At 36.7% G+C, this 16649-nt stretch overlaps 1 protein-coding gene across 2 annotated transcripts in view; it reads right to left on the reverse strand.

Annotated features, from left to right (window-relative positions):
* LOC149544787 (ascorbate transporter, chloroplastic-like) overlaps positions 1-16443 on the reverse strand; it is a 117261-nt gene extending 100818 nt beyond the window's left edge. Inside the window, exons 1-3 of one of the 2 annotated variants that reach the window (XR_016355071.1) lie at positions 15966-16434; positions 6452-7008; positions 5530-5637 (exon numbers count right to left, since the gene is read on the reverse strand). Coding sequence is in view for 1 of the 2 variants with exons in the window: in XM_089795359.1 (XP_089651485.1) it covers positions 5530-5637; positions 6452-7008; positions 15966-16020 (720 nt within the window). In the remaining variant the exon portion in view is untranslated. Of the gene's footprint in view, positions 1-5529; positions 5638-6451; positions 7009-15965 lie in introns of both variants that reach the window. The other variant, XM_089795359.1, reaches the window with a different exon arrangement.
* Between the last annotated feature and the right edge of the window lie 206 nt (positions 16444-16649).

The following is a 16649-nucleotide window of genomic DNA, read 5'->3' on the forward strand; positions in this document are numbered from 1 at the left end:
ATGAATTCTCTAGCTTCTTTGATACTCATGTCATCAAACGCCAATTAACCACACCCCACTTATCACAGCAGAACTATATAGTTGAATGTCGGAACAGAACAATCATCGAGATAGCTCCCTCCATGCTCGAATAAACACACGTTTCGAAGAAGTTTTGGAGAGAAGCAATTAACACTACTGTTTATCTTTTGAACTGGTCACACCTATGGTAGCAGTCAAAGGTAAGACTTTGGAAGAGGCCTGGTCAAGTCACAAGCCCAAAATCAATCACCTGAAGGTTTTTGGCTCTCTTGCTTTTGTTTGGACTCTGATGCGTCATGCACCAAGTCGGATGCCAAGAGTCAAAAACTCATGCTTTTTGGATATAGTAGTCTTCACAAAACCTACTATTTGGTCAACACTGAGACATCTCGTCTCCTGTACAATCATGATGTGGTCTTTGACGAGCAGTGAGGACCATTCATGTTTATTTCTCCTACTCCTAATCTAGCAGACCAGCCTATGAAGGCTCATGATTTGAGAGTTCAGCTTCCATTAGGTCCACCTGATGGGAGGGTTCCAACAGCTCCTGTAGCTCCAGTTATACCAGTGAATCCTATAGAGACACCTCCGACTTCTCCTATAGGATCACCTAGATATGTAGATGCTTCACCTGAATTTAATTCAAATTATTCTGATGAGAAACCTGATCATATAACATCTCCTGATACTAATGTTGGTGATTCTCCTCTCCGGCCTAAGTGGTGGGCTAAGACACATGCTGATCTTCGAGATGATGAGCTCAATGATGGGAGAATTGCTCGGAAAAAGAGCAAACCTATAGAGTTTGCTCTCATGGCCAACATTCACAGTGTATTTGAGCTTTAAATATATTCTAAGGCTAAAAGAATTCCAGAGTGGGAACAGACCATGACATTTGAACACCAGAGCTTGTTGAAGAATAACACTTGCGTCCTTTCTGATCTTCCACCAAGGAAGAGACCTATTGACTGCAAATGGGTTTACAAAATCAAATACAAGTCTCTTGGTAATTTAGATATGTACAAAGCTCATTTAGTTGTAAAAGCTTTTTCTCAGTGTCAGGGCATTGATTATGAGGGATTTGCTCCTACAGCAAAGATGAGCACAATCAGATTAGTCCTAGCCATGGCAGAACTGTTTGGTTGGAAGGTCCACCAGATGGACGTCAAGTGTGCTTTCCTGAATGGTGACCTACAAGAAGAGGTCTACATGAAGCAGCCTCTTGGTTTCAAGGTTGCTGGTAAAGAACACCAGGTTCTTAGACTGGTGAAGGCTCTTTATGGTTTGAAGCAAGCCCCTAGGGCATGGTACATGAAAATTGATAAGTACCTCTATGATGAAGGCTTGAAGAGGAGTTCTTCAGACTCAAACTTGTACATCAAAACTACTAATGATGACATCATCCTTCTGGTCATTTATGTGGATGATTTGATCATCACTAGAAGTTTAGCATCTTTGATTCAACAAAACAAACAGAGTTTATACCAATCTTTGGATATGACTACTCTTGGACTCATGCATTATTGCCTAAACGTTGAGGTTTGGTAGCAGTCTACTCATGTATTCATTTCTCAGTCAAAATATGTCAGGGCTCCGTTAAACAAGTTTTGTATGCAGGACTACAAGCCTACGCCTACACCCATAGAGAAAGGTCTGAAGTTATCAGCCAAGTCTAATTCTCCTCCAATTGATGATACTACATATAGGCAACTAGTAGGCAGCCTCATCTACATCTCACGTTTTATGATAACTCCTAAGGTTGATCATTGGATGGCAAAAAAGAGTGCGCTTCCTAATGTGAAGGGTAGTACTGATTATGAACTTCTTTACTCTTGGAGTTGTAATCCTAAAGTCAGTGGGTTCACAGATTCAAACTGGGCAAGTTTTGTTAATGATAAAAAGTTAACTTCTAAATATGTGTTTAGTTTGGGTTCTGGTGCCACCGCATGGACCAATAAGATGCAACAGTGAATTTCTCTCTCCTCTACAAAGGCTGAATACAGAGGTACAGATAAGGTAGGTTGTGAAGTTGTTTGGCTTCATCAAATGCTTGGGGATATGCAGATGTAACAAGCAGGCCCCACAACTTTGTTTGTCGATAACCAAGGTGTTATCAAGTTAGCTTGAAATTCAGCCTTCCATGAACAAACCAAGCATGTGGATGTTCACTCTCACTACATACGTCAACTGGTTGAAGACAGGGCAATTGTGGTGTAAGATAAAACTCCAAGGCTTGTTTTCACACCCTTCAAGAGACTTCACTTGCCTCCTAGTATCCTATTTCTCTATAGGATCTTCCAATAGGCTTAGATCATTAACTAAGACCTATTCAAACTCTTCTATAAGAGTCAATCTCTGAAAACTTCACCTTGAATGATCAACACCCTAGTTTTGATTCACTTCTCCACACTCCCTTAGAAGGCTCTAAGTGCCAAATCTCTATAAACATGCTCCAGCATTGCAGGGGTCTTCTCCATCATGTAAAAAATCATAATATTTCCCATTTGAACTATTTTGGAAGGATCTTGAATCATCTTCCAATCAGCTTCAGCAATTCATCATGTAGAGACCTTAAAATAGGTTTATTTCCTTGTAGTCTTCACCAGTCCGTTTTTCCCCTTTTTAGTAAATTTTTTCCAAACAACTCAAAAAACTAAAACTTGATTTGGATACCCTTTTGGAAGTTTTAAAACTTTCATTAAGGGTTCTGGGTCTGAAAGTGATCGTACAGGGGGTTCCTATAAATAAGGACAAGATGCCTAATAGGCCTGATTTCTAGGACTGAACTGTGGTTTTGATAGCAAACTTGCTCAAAGTAAATCCTAAATGACTGGTATGACTCCTATATGCATAGAATGGATAGATATGATGTTTATCTTCATGAAAAATTCTTGGAGCAGTACGGATACGTACAACCATACAATGTTTCTTCACTCTTTTCACCTCTAAACCTCTAACCGGGTTGCACAAACTCACCTAGGGCCTAGCATAATATATAGTTCTTCATGCTTTCACAACTCCTAACTCCTAAAAATATATACAAAAATGACTCCTCTTCCATTTCCATCTATCATGAATGATTATCCATGGTTAGATTTCATGGAGGAGTCATGACTCTCTAAACTACTCAAAATAAGCTGAAAATAGACTGCCTGAACTAAAACGCCCAAAACCAGTACTTAGATGAACTCAAAATGACCTGATATCCAAATGAAAAAGTTCATAAACAACCTATAGAACACTAATCAAGAATTATATTTAGTCGTTCAGTCCATTAAATATGACTGTCAACACAAACACCAGTAAAAATCTGTTAAAAATGCTTGCAGAGCTCTCTAAACTTTCTCTAAACTATTACAATACTTCCATCATACTTTGTGTTCGAGTATTAGGTCTCATTAGATGCCATTTCCTTCATTTTAGGGCCTACTGGATGCAGCATAACCATCCTATAACTTAGGGAATCCAAAGATACCTAAATGGCATGCACTCTTTTGCAATAATTGCAAAATTGAAGACAACTTCTTCTCAACACTTGGCAACTTTGTCATGTGCCTCAATCCTATATTCTAGGACTCATAACCACCTATTTTTCATGGATCCAAAGCCATTTATGACCTTATGGAATCTTTACAACAACCATTATGTATTTAGAACACATTTAAGACTCCAACTTAAGCTAAGCTCCTAACACTAGGAAATTGAAATAACAACAAACAAAGGTTAATTAGTGACCTTAGTCCTAGTGACTAATTCACCTAACCAACATAAAACAAGACCTTCTAAGGTCCTCAACCAAATTACACTAACTTCTTGACTTGGCTAGAGTCAAGTACAAGCCAAAATTGACTAACTAGTAGAGGTTAGCCTAGGTGCTCTTGCACCAAATTGACTTGCAGTGGATTCCTACAATGGATAAGATTGCAAACATTCTCACCAAGCCTCTTGGTCTAAATAAGTTTGTTCAATGCAAAGGACAACTTGGTGTTGTGGATAGATTAACCATTAAGGGAGGGTATTACGATAATAGATAGTTTCTATTATCATTATTTATTACTTAATGGTTATCTATTGTAATCTCCAATAAATATTAGAATGTTTCTAATATTTATTTTCCTGTATCTAGAATAGGAAGTTTCTATTCTTTACGATTGTTTCCTAAGGAAACATCTTTTATTCTTTTGTATATATTGATCTCTTGATCATCATTAATATCAAGCAAATATTTATCAATTACTTAGTAATAAGAATGAGTACCAACACTTATCTCTTTCTATTTGATATATGAAAACCACAACAAACTTGTAGTAATTTAGTTGTAGCTCCTGAATTTTTTTCATTTCGATAAATTAATCCATTATCTCATTGGGTCATTTCTAGATAAGATAAGAAAAGATAAGATAAAGTTATTAATGTCCAACAAAAGACCACAAAGGGTCTATGGGACTGAGAGTTTACAACCAAACAGCTGACAACAGGAAGAACTGTCGGCTCATTTCAAGAAACAATCTTTCAACATCATAACCAAATTGTTTGCTGACTCTTCTTGAATTTCATAAACTGATTATATATTCATTTCAAATTTTCAAATAACCCACATCACTTATTCTATACATCCCACAAACAATATTCTCCCACATAATTATCAAGGGATACTCATCTTAAATGTGTATCACTATGAAACGTTGTGTTTGTGAACCAAAAGCAACCTACCATCTATAATGTGGAGTAGTGACACTGTTTTGGTGACATGAACCATAGACATTTAGGATATTACATTCATGACCATAAAGAGTCAGATAGACGTGGTTATACAATAGGATTGCATATATAGGGGTTCTCTATGATGAACTCTCCATAGGTGATGTTGTACTCCATGAACTGAAGCTGATTCTTATGAAACAAATCAAGATGGAGTCCAATAGGAAGCCCAATAATGGTGGCCATAAGAATGCTCTAAATGTTGGTGGAGACACTCTAAATGTTGGTGGAGGCATAGTAAAAGTTTGGCCATGATATCTTTTCAGAGAATGGAATCTGTATTACTGCAAATATTTATAAATGATGATAGAATTCCATATGATTTCTGCATCTAATGAGCATTGGTATTTTTTGACAAAGCATATAGCCATGATTTAGAAAATGCAAGATGCTAGCAGGATCCCACTAGAACAAACTGACATCAAAAGTCAAGGCAGGAAATATAATCATAGTGTCATAATATCCATACAAGCTTAAGTATTTTAGGCCTTTTGTCAATATGGGGTAAACGGTTTTAGTTTTATCCTTTAAGATACATTGCTTCTAGATTCTCTGACACAAGGGGAGAAAGGTCCAATTTACTCCATCAGAGATAGAAAGAAAATGACAATAAACAAACATTGCATAAATTACTCATGGATATGGCAGAAAAATATGCATCCAGTCAACAAGCAAGTTCAAGCAATCTGTTAACACTTTCCTTGAAACCATAGGTAAGGTTGGATGATATTTCTCTGTATAACTGACCTGAGTAAGCAGGTAACCCCAAAAGAATGAAGATTGCACCAAACCTACTGTTGCAGGACTCCATTTGAACTCTGAAGACATAGGCAGAATGGCAATGCTCATATTTACCTGCAAAAAACTGAAAAGTCAGTATATAGCCATTGAACATTTCACATGAGTATTTCTGTATTCCTGTGTTCAGAACAATGTTAAAAATGACAGATACTAATAGTTATGTTTCTCATATACAGTTGGGAATGGTAATTTAAATGCAAACTTTCAAATTTGGACTAGTACCACATTAGCCAGTATTCATACAGTTCTTGTTGGTTATCTCTATAAAAAACATACATTAAAGCTAGTAGATTTCTACAATCCAAATGAATGTTCAGAAAAGTTTCTGGATTTGATTGCGTAAATTTTTTTACCATCAAGATTTTCACAATCCATATGAATGGTCATGAAATTTTCTGGATTTGATTGTGTAGATTTTTTTTACCATCAAATCCAGAAACTTTCATGAGCAAAAACAGACATGCCACCTGCTTCTACAAAGTGCAGAACATCTTTAGAGTGGAAGCACAAAATTAGTTTGAATCACTGGAAGGAAGAAAGGGTTGACAATGCACTCATGGTCCATGGATTGATATACAATCATTTCAAATTAATGCTTTCATTCATACCATGTATGCTCTCAATGAACCCACACAATATAATATATTCCTATATACCCATGGTATTCAATGCTATGTTTAATGATTTAAAATTAACATCAAATTCCCTCAAGAGGAGACAAAAAGCTAGACCCAAACATTGGAGAGAATAGGAATATGACATGATTGGTTCCAGATAAAACTAACATATAAATGGCACGATTCATGAGAAGCCACTTCAAATGTATTAATGAGATTTTTTTCAAGTACAAGTGAGAAAGAAAACATACACGATCCATATTGCAGAGGAGAAAGGCAAAGAAACAAAGAAGTACAATCACCCAGCGCTTGGGAAACTCCTTCCCTAATAGACTTTTTTTATAAACCATCTTCTGTGCCCCAACAGACTCCGGCAGCCCTTTGAATGAGGGAACTGAATCTGGTCCATCTGTTCCAAATTCAGGTTCAGTATCTGCAAATGCCTTAAACCTGAGATCATAGTCTTGCCACTTCCTATTGAGAGATATACCAAGCTTTGCCAAGTTTGTTGGTTTTTCCCAGTAACCATTGCTCGATTCAGAGGAAAGAAAGCATTTAAGTTTCCCCAAAAATTGCCTTCTGGATTTTAAATGCTTCGGAGTTCTGCAAAGACTGCAAATGAAGACTCCCGAAGGAGAAGAATGATTTGGCTTTCCTTGAAAGTTCTTTCTCAAACTTGTGTCCCCTCTTAATGTTATTTTTCTTGTATGATATATGGAACATAAAGGTGGAGATGAAAGAGATATCCTTTGGTTCGTCTCATGGTGCTTCGCCTTGTAATCTCGAAGAGCTTGATTATGTTGATAACCTATTGAGCAACCATGAGCTACATGTCATCTTTCTCATTTGACTTGTATACAAACATACAAAAAACTAAGAACACTACCCATAAAGTAATCAGAATAATCAGCATAGTTAAAATACAAGAAAGCATAGCCAACAGAAAACTTATTCTAAAGAACATATCACAAGGGGAGCTTTTGAATGAATTTCTGAGTTTTATTCCAACTGCTTATACAGATTTCAGCAAACCTCGTTATAAAGATGCGTGTTTTAAAGTTTTTTAACCCAAAAAGAGCAGAATATGACGTCAATCAGATCCTACTCAGAATTATGGAGGTGGAATGATGATCTTCTCTGGCAAAGAGTGTCATGGAAGTGGTTACAAAGTAAAAATTATCTAATTTGATATATGGATATTATTCACGCAATTTGTGTTCACTATCAAATCCTCTGGAGCAGCTGTGAACTTTACATAGGATTTTATAAAGAATGTTACAATTAGTCAATGCAAATTTGACTACTATATGTGAAGTTTGAACTCTTGCCTCTCCTTAAAGTACCGTACAGTCATTTTAAAAACTTTGGATCTAATCTCTTGATTTTATCCTCATCCATGATTGCTTACATAATATTTGGAGATTATATAGTCCGTGAAAGGCCTCTAAATATGTCATATTTATTGAATTTTTTATTCAAATATCTACAAAGGTTCCCCATACATATAAAATAAGAATATAAAATGCATAAAGTCAATGACACTGAATGGAGGATGAATCACACACCGCACCATTAATACATGCATCTAGAGAGACAACTAAATTCATTGGTGTATAGGGACATGTCCTCAGGAACAAAGCATGCAATCTAGATGCTTACAATATATTGGAGAAGGTTAATTCTGCAACCCCATACCCATTGTTGCTCTATTTTCACAAAAGGATAACGGAAAGAAGAAACGGGAAGGAGAGGAAGAGGAAGACCTTGCAGCTAATGACAAAGACAAAACTCAAAGTGCTTTTATTCATTTTCCTTTTATTTCAATGTTATTACTTTATTCAGTCTGATTTTTCAACAAATTGAACTGTTGAATAGTAATTTTATCATTATCCATTTGGTTCAATACACTAAAAATTTAAACTTCCTTTTTATTGTTTAAATAAAAAATGAAAATAAAAATAAAATGCTATTTCTTCAAAGTTCTAAACTTTTTAATCAAAAGCTGCTCTTTTTCATTTGCATAACCATGCATAATGTTATAATTTGTTATTTTGTATTTCACAGTTACCCTAAGTGTTTTTTTTCTTTTGCAACTGAGCTTCCAAAAAAGTCTTCAGAACTCACCCTTTTTAGAACATCTTGATCATAATTTTAGCTAATAAAATTGATTTGTTTTTGTAGTGCCGAAAAGATGGGAGAGTAACAATGCAGGACTTCAGAACAAGACCAAGGTTCATAACTAGATGAATGAATGGAAATCCAGAATAACAATGAAAGTACACAAAAAGGGGTGAAAGGAATGAAGGAACCACCGAGGAGGAATGTAGGAAGAGAATGCATGACTAGACATCAAGTTACAATGTCCAGGTGATGGAAAAATACCTAGATGTCAAGTTGAAGTTTGTATGAGAAGAAACAAAAGGTAAAAGGCAATTGAAGATTTTCCAGGATTTATATGCAAGAGTGGATATATGTAGGAAGCGGAAATTGGAAAGGATGTTTAAATGTCAAGATACAAGTTAGAAGTTCACACAGCAAGGAGAGAGGGAGACATGTGGAAGCCTTGTCAAGCTAGACAGGAGATGTGGCTGAAGTGGAAGACAAACTATGAATCCTCTTCGAAATTCTAGAAAGAGGGACAAATGTAAGACTGCAAGAAGTGAAGGGAGGTCTTGTTGCAATCACCATTGCCATTACACCAAAAGCTCAAGCTTTCTATGAACATCACAATAGCCAAAGACAAGGATCCACGTGAGGCGGTTAAACACATGTCACAAATCCATCGATCTATGCTGAACGATACCTTCACCTAGAGGGGACGAAGGTACCAACCTCATAACAACTCCCCCACCAGCATGACCTGAGGGATTTGAACCCGTAACCCAGCGCTCTAATACCACTTGTTGGATTGACCATTATCGTTACACCAAAAGATCAAGCTTTCAAAGAACATCACATCAACCAGAGACTAGGATCCACAGGAGGCGGTTAAGCACATGTCAAAAATCCATCGGTCTATGTTGAATGATACCTTCACCTAGAGGGGAGGTGTCGTCGGTAAAATTGTGTATCAGCAGATGGGTCCCTTCGGGAAGGTTCTTATTATGTAGCCGACGGGCCCTTCGGTAATTGTCATATAGCCGACAGACCCCTTTGGGAAGGTTCTTCAGAAAGTATATATACACCCTTTTGGGTCATTGTAACGACGAACCCCTTTGGGAAGGTTCTTCAGAAAGTATATATACAAAAAAATCATCATCATGAGCATATTGTACTGTCTTCGGCATATGCGACTAATAAAAGGAGTACTGTTGTTCTTGTCTATTCTCTCTGTATGCATTAATCCATTTACCCTTACGATAAACAAGAGGGAGGCACCAAAACCACCCAATAGATCTAGATATGGGGAGAAAGAAGGGTGGGTTTGGACCACCATCAAGATTCCATAAAGATAGGAAAAGAGAAAAATGGAGGGGGGGCTGAAGAAATGTACCATACAAAACTTTCATGAGGGACTAGATTTCAGAATTGGGTTATATACAAGCAAGAAATTTATAGTGGCCAAAGGAAATTCTGCATAAATAGAAGATGACGAAACGCTCCCACACTTGGACTCTTTTCGATTTTTACAAATTAATAGGGATATGAACAATGAAATGGAATGATACTCGTGCAAACTTGACCAAAGTAGACCCATATGGAATCATCTCAAACCACTTATAAGTGATGATAAAATGAGGCCAAAAGCACAAAGCAACTCAGGACCAAGCAAATTTAGGTACCACAAAGTTAGGTGCCAACAAAATTAAGGGGAAATGAAATGTTGTGGGTTCAACTTAAAATCTAGGAATGGACATATTCAATACCCAAGTTCAAAAGTGGTGCAGGAGCACCTTAGCAATTTTGTTGTTAAATGTAATTAGCTGATGTAATAAGGTCTAAAGGCAGAAAATTGTGTGGGATTGAGCCTAATTAGACCCATTTTGTTTGCAAACCCTGATTGATTGACTTGTCGATTCTGGGGTCTTCAGCCACCAAGAGTGGTCATGTAAATCTTGCTTGAGAAGGGTGTTCCAAGGCTAAGTAGGAGTTTGGAATGATTCATAAGTGAATTAGAACACTTAGGAGTAAAATTGAGCATTGGAAATGCAAAATTGCAAAGTTGCAACTTTTGCAACAATGTTGCAAGAATGCAACTTCAAGCCCGCAAATCAGTTATGAATGGGCACAACTGATCAAAGAAAAGATATAACGCATTGGAAAATGTTTTTGAGGTTGGTTGGATCGATCAAGGCGAGAGAGCAAGTTTTTGTGTTTAGTTTTACTTTGTTTTTCTTGTTAGCTTGTCATTTTTCCATACTACAATTCATAGTACATTGATTAGATTTGTTAAGCAAACATTTAAATCTTCAAGATTACTGAGTTAGATTCCTAAAGAACTTGGTCTGAAGCTCTGAGGTTGTTTTGTTTTAAAGAGTCGTGCTTTTGAACTCAAACAAGCTTAAAACCCTCAAAATCTAGGATTTAGAAATTAAAATGAATTTTGCCTAGCATTTCCTAGTCAAAAGTTTGAAATAGCTTCTTGGAATGCTAGGATTGCTTGTATAGTTTGTTTTGGTTTTGGTTTTGGTCTTTCCAAGGTTGATTTCCTATTTTTGCAATGATACCCTAGGCTGATAACTAGGATGTGGTGAGCTAGGAAGAGAGAAAGATAGTTTGATTATGATGTATAGTGGATTGAATGGTGGAATCTAATGCTAGATTAGGATTCCTCAGACATGTGCAGACCCCAAGTGCCAAGACTTCAAGAAAAGTGAACTGATGAAGGTTTGTAGTCGTCGTTTGGGAAATTGGTCAAAAGTTGCTCATTAAGCCTAATCTTGCTCAATTTGGGTCAAGACTCTTAGAAGCCAAACCCAAATGATTCTTGGAAATTGTATAGAGCTGCCAAATGGGTGTCAGGGACTGCAATTTGTTGCAAGGGTTATTTAGGTGGATGTCAAGTTTAAAGCTAAATACCTAATAGGCAGGGTTAATTGCATTAGGTCATCTAGGTCTTCCTGCAATAACTTGAAAAGTAAGTTGATTTGAATAGAACCCATTTAACCATTGCCTAAATAGAATGTAAGAAGACTACTTGTATGTCATGAAAGTTGTAACAACATTGAGGTTCTAGTTGGTAGAGGGCTTGTGGTAGTAGTCCTTGGGGAGGAGCAAACTGTTAGCTCAATCAAGTTGTGCGAGATTGTAAACTAGTAACAAGTTGGATTGTTTGAATAGGAATCTTGGGAAGGTTTAGACAAGTCCTTGGTGAGTCCTTGGCAAGGCCATGGGAGAAGTAACCATTGTATGGTTAGTGAGACCTAATTATCTAAGTAAGCCTTGTTTAGAAGCAAGCCACAATTCCCTCTACATCAAAAAGAAGGTAAGCAATGTCATTAGAAAATTCTTCTTTGACAATGGCAGTTCATTTCCTATTTCTCACTCTCCTTATTTAAAAGGACAATATGGATGAGGTAGTTAAAGCAAGTACATCTTATGTGTCTCACAGGAAAACAAATTTGAGGACCAACAACTTGAACAAATTTTATTCCAAATCGAATATGTCGATGGAGCAGATGAATGCCATATTAGTCTCTACTAGCCATAACTTCAACATGGATGAGTGCACTAATTCCTCAATATCAATGGTTCAAGTAAAGATAATGTTCAGTTCAAATAAGCATCAAGAATTAAAACTAGATGGGACAAATTTACTAAACCTAGTGGCTATAAATGTTCAACAAGGATAGACAAGCTCACTTGTTACAAGATATGCCAATTCGATTAATGGAAGCTATATGGACCTCCAAGATTTTTGCATACACCTATATTCAGCTTCTCTCACATGTTTCTAATTTCTCCACCACTAAGGAATTAGTTTAAACACAGATTCATACTCTCCATTAAGAGGAACAAACTTACATCTAGCAAAACACAAAAGCTTGTTGTCATCCATAAAACATAGCATTTCATTGATAGCAAGACACCTTAGTAGGATTAGAACCCAACAACATGCTAGGCTTTCCTCATACTGTATCCTACTTTATCATAGGTTTCACCCAACACACCCCCCACTTTCACCAAGGTTCACTTTAAGGCATCCCTTAATTTACTCTCAAGGATACAAAGCAGCTTGCCTCTGATATGCTTTGCAATCCTGCACCTATACCAAAGATTCTATAATAGAAAACTTTCATCTTCAATAATGATAGCAAAAGAAAATCCTCCACAAGTGCACTAGTAAATATCATTTCCATCCTTGCCACTAGAAAACAATGCACAATTTGAATTACCATCTTCAATTTTGTTGCCCTTCAGTCCGCACTATTGTGGCACCATAGGACTATCTGAGGGCACCCTAGTGGGCACTTCAAACAAATCAAAACACAACATGCCCCATGAAATCATCTTTCACAATTTCCTTGCCTTTCATTGTGATCTCCACGAAGGAGATTTGAATGTACTCTTTAGAGAAGACAAACAGTTGCTTCCATTCTCGGTTCATCATCTTCTTTGAATGTGTGATCTATAATTCATCCGGAAAGCCTTCATTCATATGACTTTCATAAGTCTTTGCAAGAATAGCTAAGGAATAAGTTGCCTTATCTACCTTGAAGTTGTGGACTTTTTTCTCTTGCTTAGATCCCCTTTGAAAATCACGAGTGGAGGTCTTTGTCCTTTCATTTGCCAATACCTCCATAATTGTAGTTGTCATAATTCCCATGACAGTGTGGCTCATATCCGAGCACCAGTAAATTAATAGTAAAAGTGAAACCATTTAAACCTTCCATTATGGTTGAGTCTTCAATGCAGACCTTACTCTATTAAAGGGCCTTCCTAAGGCATGGTTGAGTTTTGGGGTCAACTTCACCTAATCGACCTTTGCATCATCCTTAACAACTTAACAAGAGAGACCTCAAGAATTACCTCCCCAATAGGCTCTACTACATTCTGCTGCAAAACAAATCCCACTTTAGGATGACCCTCTATCGCGTACAAGGTACCTAATTTTCTACCCCAAGCAATTACCAAGGCCCCTTTTTTAACTTTCCATCTATTGGGTTTGAAAGTGATATCACACCCTTGAGAACACATTTGTCCAGCTGAAATCAAATTTGTTTCAGCTAAGGTACATATCTAACATCCTTTAACAGTCAGCTATTTCCATTTGCTAGTTTTAACAAAACATCCCCTTTGCCAATTAGCATCATAAGAATTATTCTTCCCAAGAAAAAACTTACCAAAGTCACCAATTTGCAAGTTTTCAAAAAACTTTTCACACAGAGTAGCATAAAACGATGCTCCCAATCATGCATCCAAATATCAGATGTAATTTTTTCTGAGGTCAAAATTACCTTATTCAATCTTGAGAGTTTTCTATATAACTTACCCAATGCACTCGTCAATTCAATAGTTGTGGTTGCCTTGGATGGGCTAAATGTGTTACTAAAGATGATAAGCACAACCAAATGGCTCTAAGTGCTCTTGTGTCTAGAATATCCCAATCTCCATGTGATTGGTTCCTGGTTTCCTTGCTTTATCGTGTAATGTTTGCCACAAGTTTTCTAGTTCCAAATAGTCCTCCATTTGCATCTTCCATGGCCATCAAACTTAAGTTCGATCTTTTCTTCTTCAAACAACATTGCTCCAACTCAAACTTGAATCTCTCTTGCCAACTGACTCAACACATCTCTACTACCAATTGTAAAAATAAAAAGGCAACCAAATAGGAAATGGAAACAAAATTAGAGATTTGAAAACAGCACAAATTAACAACAGGTTTATAGTGGTTCACCATAAATGGCCACATCCACTCTTCAGGCAGAGCAATAACCATACTCACTTCTTCAACATAATTATATCCAATGTGCACTTATATTTATACACATGTTTAGCTCTCATAATACGAAGAGACAACTATGAAACGAACAAATTAAGCAATCAAATGATCCCATAACTGTGGAATTCACATTCGTTCTGAATGTTTTATAAAGATCTATATTCTTTGTGAGCTTAAATGCTGTTCATCTCTTCCAGCCCTAAGGTAAGATTGGTTTCAGTGGTAAAAGATTCACCCCTAGCCAATATCATGTGATTCATTCAAGGTCAGAATGTGGATATAAAAGATTCAAAGGTCATCTAGAATTCCCACATGTGCAGATTGATATAGGCTTTGCAAGAAGTTTGTTGATAGTTATCGACTTTGGAATTCAATGTACAAATTTATTGAGATTTCCCTGCAAGTAATAAATTTGTAAACAAGTGTTGTACGGATAGAGAAGACAGATCAGACCTTAATGTGTAGATTGTCTAAAGGGAGAAGGAACCAGTTTTATGTGTTGCGTGTGATGTGGAGAAAACATATTACCAATACTATACTGAGATTAACCTAGCTACACCTTATTAAAAAACCCAAAAGGAATCGTACCATATCAAATCCTAAAATGAAAACAGTGATAATATTTTCAAAGGCTTTATGAGCCTTGTGAACAGCCTTGAATATGCATTAACAAACCTGTCACTGCCTATTTTTTGGAGGTCGCAGCTTATAAAGGGTTGTCATACCATTCAAGGGAGTCATACAGCTTCCTTTGGAAGTGTCATATAGTCAATAAGGAATTCAAGAAAAACATTGGAAAGCTGATCTGATTGTTGACTCTCTGCAATGAGGTCAGCCACGAGTTTCATAAGGATTTATCTATTTTATGATGTCAGAATTTTGTTCGTAGTTTATGAACGTAACATTCCATAATAGCAATACATATATATTCCATAAGTAAATGTATTTGAAATGGATTATATCAGCAGCTGGAAATTGGGGGAAATTAATTTTGTAGTTTCTGTTATAGAATAATGTTAAAAGAAGATTGTCGGAAAATTGTTACAGCAATGTCAATAAGGGACATGCACTCAAAAAATCCATTCATACTACTTTGGCTTGATTAAAGCTTGGATTCTGACTGAAACAGACCCTAACTGTGCCATTCGCACCAACCACTCCAAGTTTAGCCAGTGATGTCGTCAAAGCAATAAATGCTAAAACGTAGAAGGATTTAAATCAAAAGGTACAGACGACATGGCCACGTGCCGTCACATTATACATATCACCAGCACGCTGTAATGGGCACTAGCCCACGTAACAGGAAACTAACATTTGGTCCAGTTTTTTATTGGCTCGGCAGACAGTGCAATCCCATATTCAATCTAGCAGGGCGGTCTTCTTCCAACAGATCACAGCAGCGGAAAACCACGCATGCCTCTTATAAATTTGTCTTCGCTTACAATTCCTCTGTATCGTGCTAGTTCAAGCTCAACGCTTAATATATTTAATATACGATCTGTGAAGTGTCTCATGCTTTTCTTTTTAAAAAAACAGATTTTCAGTACTAAGTAAGAGTACCTAGTACATTTCATATAGATATATTATTTTAGTTAAATTGAGACAACAAAGTTCAAATCTGGTGGACGGCCATGGACGGTACGCCGTACTTACCAAAACCAAAACTATAAATTACAGCACACAATAACAATTACATCCTAAAGAAAGGTTCAATAAACCGGACTCACACACCTGTAACAACAACTTGCCAAATAAATCAAAGACAGAATTCACAAAAACTGTAAGTGCCCGCCATTTTATTCTTTTTCAAATCCACAAGAGCGGCACCTCAAAAGATAAGCCATTTAATGTATTTAAAAATCAAAAACGAACTCCGAATATACCTCGCGAGCCAAAACAGCCGAGCTGGCCTTGGGAAAGTGTGGCTCCAATAGTCATAATTTTGGCAGGAAAACGGCGCCCGAAATCCTCCCACCCTCCCAGATATATTTATTACTAATTATATCCCCTCCCGAGGAAATCGAATGTAAATTTCCGCACACTGCATCATTTTTGACGCCGTTTAATTCTCTAGAACGCTGAGCTCATTCCAAACCCTTTGCAACGAAAAGATTGAAAAGCTTCAAGTTCTGGAACGTGGATTTTAGACCCAAAGCCTTCGGGTTCCAGTCGCAAAAATAGACTGCAAAATTACAGTTAATCCAGTAGAGATTTTTTTGCAGGGAAAAACTTGAAAGCCTTTAAAGACTGACACGTGGCGTATTTGGAAATTGGACAAGTGTGCGATTGTACTGTGACCGCGTCTACATGCCAATTGGGGAGATTTTTACGGATAGGAGATAAGAATGTGTGAGGTCTGCTCTTTTTGTTTGAGGTTCAAATTCTCAAAAGAAAAAGAGAATATTCTATGGTCATGAAGCAAAAATTAAAACGTGTCACAGATTTTTTTTTTATTATTTATTTATAAAAGGTATTATAGATAATAAAAATTCAACAAGAAATGAACAAATAAATAATACGTCACATTGTCGTGAATAAAAATAATAATATTTAGGGTAAATAAGAGT

The sequence above is a fragment of the Cupressus sempervirens genome, chromosome 8 (assembly GCF_028749045.1).
Source record: "Cupressus sempervirens isolate cs-2001-9-10 chromosome 8, ASM2874904v1, whole genome shotgun sequence".
Taxonomy (NCBI): Eukaryota; Viridiplantae; Streptophyta; class Pinopsida; order Cupressales; family Cupressaceae; genus Cupressus; species Cupressus sempervirens.